The 6,000-nt window shown below is 44.3% G+C and overlaps 1 protein-coding gene across 1 annotated transcript in view; it reads left to right on the top strand.

Moving 5' to 3' along the window:
- The first annotated feature begins 260 nt into the window (after positions 1-260).
- Positions 261-6,000, top strand: part of NFATC3 (nuclear factor of activated T cells 3) — a 118,632-nt gene continuing 112,892 nt past the window's right edge. The window contains exon 1 of the mRNA XM_068261611.1: positions 261-498. Coding sequence (XP_068117712.1) covers positions 411-498 — 88 coding nt within the window. The 5' untranslated portion in view covers positions 261-410. The remainder of the gene's footprint in view (positions 499-6,000) is intronic.

The following is a 6,000-nucleotide window of genomic DNA, read 5'->3' as shown; positions in this document are numbered from 1 at the left end:
GAGGCGGGCAGAAACGTCGCCTGGTTTGGACTAGACTTCAACAACATGGCCTCGTCGTCCCTATGGTTCTCCAGGAGTCTGCCCGCTACACAGACACTGACACCGCAAGTTATAAGGGTTATTACAGCCGCGCTCACAAGCTGAGCCTCACTAGAACTGTAAGCGGCGGCAGGACATATACATTGATTAATAGGGCAGCTAAGAAATCATGTTGACAGAAATGGGGCGGGCCAGTGACGTGATGCGGACGTAGGGCTGATGAGCAGTAGAGGGAGGAGGGGGTGAGAGGCCCGTCCGCTCCACACACCGAGAAAGTTGGCGTGAGGTTAGAGAGAAGAGCCAGCAGCCGGGGGAAGAGCGGGAAAGGGGCGCGGAGTGGTCTGGAAGCGGTGTGTGGGCTTCAGGCATCGATGACTGCCGCACATTGCGCTTCTTCTGACGAGTTGGACTTCAGGCTGACATTTGAGGAAACAACGGCGCAGCCTTCAGCACCGAAAGGTGAGAAGCGGCTGCAGCGTCCCGTCTCCTGACTGGTGACAGCACAGCGGACGCGTACCTACATAGCTGACGCGTAGTACTAGTTAGGGCTCGACTGTAAATAGTAATCAGTCTGTGGTCAGTTGTGGTGAATATAGGTAGGGGGCGCTATCATTTTCGGAAACATGATAAGCTTGTTCGGTGCGTTATAAACTCGCGACCTTACAACTTTTGAAGAGACACCAAGCCTAGGATATTCCGTTACCCGGAGGCTAATGTGGCATGCTGGGACGTGTAGTCATCCATGGGGAGGCTTGGCATACTTGGCTTCCTGTTATGGTTTCTCTTGCCCGTGGTTAAAATGGCATTTGCTGGGCATGGAAGTGTTCTACAGCCTGGCATTGTGAGTGAGCGGTATGGAGTTGGCTATTTTAATTCTGCATACTTGTGTTTGTAGCAGAGACGTCCACCAATATAGACGTACGTGAGGTGTTAAAGTGGAACTCTAGACTTCCCCACTATAGTTGACATTTATGCTAGAGACAGTTCAGTACTGATTTACCATGACAGGTGCAAAGGAAGGCAGAGAGACGTTGGTGCGGGTGCCCAGAACTGCCAGTTGGAATTTTTTGTTTCATTTAACAGCTGAATCTTGATTGGTTGCTCTGAGCAGCTGGTCCAGTCTACTTTACATTGGTCTTGATAGATGCACCACACTGTAAAGTGCAAGCGTGAACTGAAAATAAACTCATGAGATGATTCATTGTTTGTGTAGTATTAATAGTAAGTCTATTATTTTCGATTTGAGGGGATAACAAGCATTTGTTTGCTTTGTAACATCAGTTCCCACAATAAACAGAATTGTTTACCTGTTGAATTTTTCAGCCCCATCCCCACCCTATCATGGTTTGATCTGTCAGATACAAATGTTTTGTCTTTTATATACTTTTCAGTAAAGTTTTTTTTTTTTTCTGCATTTGATTGCTTCATTTGCATAGGGAAAGCACTTATTTGTGAACCCTTACAATAAATAAAGGAAAGTACAGTAAACGGGCAAGTACAGTGGCTGTGCCCTGACGCTATATGTTGTGACTTTTTATTACTTATACAGGTGGGTAATGCAACTGCTTGTGAATTGGCATGGATGGTGTCAGAAACTGTGCCATTTGGTTGTACTTTATTTGCGCTTGTGATCAGCAGATGAGGCGCTGAATTGCCCGACAAGCGTGCAGTTAAGCCCAGAGCTGAGAAGTCGGAGCAGTTTTGGGTACCTGGAGTCGGTGGTTTCATGAACGTTGGAGTCGGATGCTTTTTGTACTAAATCCACAGCCCTGATAAGTATCATACTTCGGAGTCGAGGAGTCAGAGCCATTTTGGGTACCTGGAGTCGAGTTGGTGGTTTCATAAACTGAGAAGTCTGAGTTGGAGTCGGATGTTTTTTGTACCCACAGCCCTGGTTAAGCCATCTGTCTGAAAGAGGGCTAGGACTGCTTACCTATGTAAGCTTGTCATCATGGGCCTGATGCACCTAAAGTATGGCAAAGTTACTGTGTGCAGGGAGAGCACAACAGTTTTACCGTTACTATCGCAGGGGGAGCACTGGCTGTGGCTGTCAGCCTGTTAGCGTCACGCATGTTACCATGGTAATGGCCGCATTTCTGGTGTAACCAGGTCTGTGAAGTCAGGCAAAGCAATTTTTGGGTACCTGGAGTCGGTGGTTTCATAAACTGAGGAATTGGATGATTTTTGTACACTCCATAGCCCTGTTGTAACGCATGTGCTGCTAATGAGTTGATGGCGGTGCTCCCCCCCCATCCTTGCTAGTATGGGTAAAATTGCCAAGCTCTTTCTGCGCATGGCAACGTTGCCATACTTTAGTGCATCAGCTCACTTATCAGTTTAGTTTTGTGAAGCTTTCCTCTGAAATGACAACACTTCCCTTTTTTTTTTTTTTTTTGTTTTTTTTTTTTTTTTGTTTCTTTATTGATTTTTATCCAATGGGCTCTATTCTCAAAGGAGCCAAAGTACTGCAATATATTACCGCAAAATTTCCGCCAGTGGTAAACTCCACATTTTTTCCACATTCACTAAAATTTTCCGCATGCGGTACAAAACAAGCGGAAACAGCCATTAAAACATGCGGTAAAAAGGTCGCATGAAAAAGTATTTTTAAAAAAAAAATGCCTAAGGGTGCGTACAGACATGCGACTATAGTCGTTTAAAACGATCGTTACCGACGGCATTGCCCGACGATCGTTCGTAAAAAGTGCACGAGCGATCATTAAAATGACCGACCAACGAGATATGTCGTTGGTAAAGAACGATCCATTCTGCCAGATCTTTTCCAACGACCATCGTTCAAAAAGTAATGTCTGTACAACGATCGGTCGTTGATCGATCGTTCGTTCTCAAAGCTTTGCACATGCTCAAACAGTTCTTTTTGACACTTGTGTTTGAAATCAGTTTATACATCATGTTGCGCACGCAACGCTCGTTCCAAGATCGTTCGTACACGAACGATGTTAAAAGTAGCCTTTCTTCAAACGATCATCGGCCGATACCTCCATTAACATCGTTCGTCGTTCAGAACGAACGATCGTTATCGTATGTCTGTACGTACCATAAGTCCAGCAAGCACAGCCCTTAAGCCTCCAGACTTCATTAAAGTCAATGGGATGCAGAATATATCACCCACTACTTGTAGGTGATAAAAAAAGGTAAATAATGTTGAAATGAGGAGCCTGAAATGTTTTGTAAATTGATGTTTGTGTGCGGAAAATACAGACTTTTGCGGAAACTTTTCCGCATGAATGCTGCACTTTTCCGCACGCGGAAAAAACATGCGGAACATTTTGTGAATGTGAACTTGCTGATGTTTTGGTCGCAAACTTCCCGCATGTACTTTACCGCATGCGGGAAGTCACTGAGAATAGAGCCCAATGTACCTTTTTATTATTCTGCATAGTTGCTTGTCGCCTATAAGAACCCATAAAGCGTAATACATGTGGCCTGATGCATACAGTACATATAAATTATGCATCACTGCAACTGTTAACGTGCACATTATGCATTGCAGCACTGGATGTATCGATTTATGCCGATACGTTGCACCGCTAATGTGTTGATGTGAACATACCATTACAATATCATGATTTATATTAATCAGTGCATTACGTGTCACTGCGAACATATTCTAAGATATGGGTATGACAGTCAGTGTGTACAGTTTGTTGTTGGACTGTGCTTATACAGGTAGTAACAAGCTGCAGCCTGTGCTGATCCCTGCTAAAATATGCTATGTAGCCAGCACCACTACTTCTACAGGGTTAAATTAACCTCTAAACTCCTGGGCATATTTGACATGCTGATAACATCTGCAAACACTGAGTACATGTGTACTGCTCCTGCCTCATTTTTGTAAGCATTGGTGGAGAAGAGCTTGTATTTTTAAAAGAAAATCAAGTTGTGCAAGTGGATTGTATTATTAATCAGAGCCACATTTGAAGTTATTTTACGCATAATTTAGCATGCAGAATTAATTATTTGTAATGTTTGACTAATTTTTCAACCTTCACTTGGATATATATGACCCCAGTATTTTTATTTTCAGCGTTGTAAATGAAATTATGAATCAGATTACAGCTTCCCAACCCCCCCCTCCCCCCCCCCCCCCAGTTCATTTTATCTGAATGGGTACTAAGCTCCCGTACACATTAATTTACATTGGGGAAGACTGAAAACCTTTCCAATCTAATTGATCTGGAGTAGAGATGGTCAGTGGGAAAGTGGCCATACATTACTCGATCTGCAACTAGATAGATCCCCTCTGATTCAATCAGAGATGGATCTATTGCCTGCCCACACACTGAACATGGTCTCCCAATAGATTTCAGCATGACATCTAAATCTATTGGAAATCATCCTAGCCCCGAACTTGCCGGCCCCCTAAGTGTATCACGCACACACGCGCGCCTGTGACAATGGTGCAAGTAGTGACGCTACAATGTAGTGGTGTCGCGGGCCCTTGAAGTATCAAAGGAGGTGAGGAATTGCACCAGCATAAAAGGTGAGCATGCAATTTTCCCTGCAGGCCTGTGGGGCGGGGCAGCCAAGGGACCATCGTTTGCTATGAATCAAACATTACCTGCTGCACACAGATTAAGCCGATGCGACCATGATTCTCTGGCATGCCTGATTAATTCTTTTGACCCATTTCGTCTGGAAATCAATCAAAATGATTGGGTAGCTCTGTTGCGGCATCTGTATTTTCCAGATTTGATTATGATTGCATTGGTTGGTTATCGATAATTTACTGATGTATGGACACCCTGATTTTAACTACCGTAAGTTAATTTTATTTAAAGCTCTGCACTTTGGAGTTGGACTAGTCAAATGCAGAAGCAGATTACTTTTATTGGCCAAGTTCCAAGTTGCATCAGTGCTCTCCCCAGAATTTTTTCTTCAGCCGGGTGGTATGAAAAAGTAGCCGTGTGGCATGAAAAAGTAGCCGGGTGGGGCGAGATTAGATCATGCAGGGCTGGAGCTTCTCTGCTTACAGCAGACAAGGAGGTGAGCAGATAACAGCCAGGTGGTCATCAAAATAGCTGGGTGGAGCACCTGGCTAAAAGAGTATGGGGAGAACACTGCATAAATTTTAATCTGCATCGGCTTCAAATTGTTAGCATCTCAGGGATTATTTCTAATTAACACTTTACTTAAATTTATATAATAAATACATCTATTTATTCTAAAAAAATATGTATCTAGCACTGACCTCTTCTTCTTCTTTGCCTGGGACCTTAACACAGTGACATGAATGTAATCTATTATTATTAATTATTATTGTTTAGTACTATATCAAGTCTGAGTCGGAGCATTTTTGGGTACCTGGAGTCAGTGGTCTTAATAAAGTGAGGAGTCGGAGTCGGATGCTTTTTAAACCAAATCCTTAGCTTTTAAAAAAAATTAGACTAAGGAGTCGAGGACATTGAGTCGGAGCAATTTTGGGTACCTGGAGTCTGAGTCGGAGGTTTCATAACCTAAGGAGTCTGAGTCGGACAATTTTTGCACCATCTCCACAACCCTAGTATTTATATAGCATTGACATCTTGTGCAGGGCTTTACAGAGTATATAGTCTTTTCACTAACTGTCCCTAACAGGGCCGGATTTAGGCCTAGGCCACCTAGGCCATGGCCTAGGGCACCACAGGAGCAAGGGCACCAAAGAAGCTGACTAATCTGATGCAGCATTTGCAAGCTTGCAAATGCTGCAATGCAGGGAGATCAGGCAGCTTCTGACCACGAGTACCCTGCTGCCAGCTATCTGTGCAGTGGCCGCCATGCTATCTGTGCACGTTGGCATTGTGGCGGGCGGCTACGGACTTTGGCAGCATTGGAGACGGAGGGGAAGAGGAAGCTTCTACACTGGAGATAAGCAGAGAAGTGAGTGACACTGATGGCTGGTGCGGTGTGGAGGCAAGCTGTACTGAAAGGGAGGAGTGGGAAAGGAAGGGATTCAGGGAG

Source organism: Hyperolius riggenbachi, chromosome 11 (genome assembly GCF_040937935.1).
Source record: "Hyperolius riggenbachi isolate aHypRig1 chromosome 11, aHypRig1.pri, whole genome shotgun sequence".
In the NCBI taxonomy this organism is placed as follows: Eukaryota; Metazoa; Chordata; class Amphibia; order Anura; family Hyperoliidae; genus Hyperolius; species Hyperolius riggenbachi.
The sequence above is the reverse complement of the archived record's forward strand: the minus strand, read 5'-3'. Positions and strand labels throughout refer to the sequence as shown.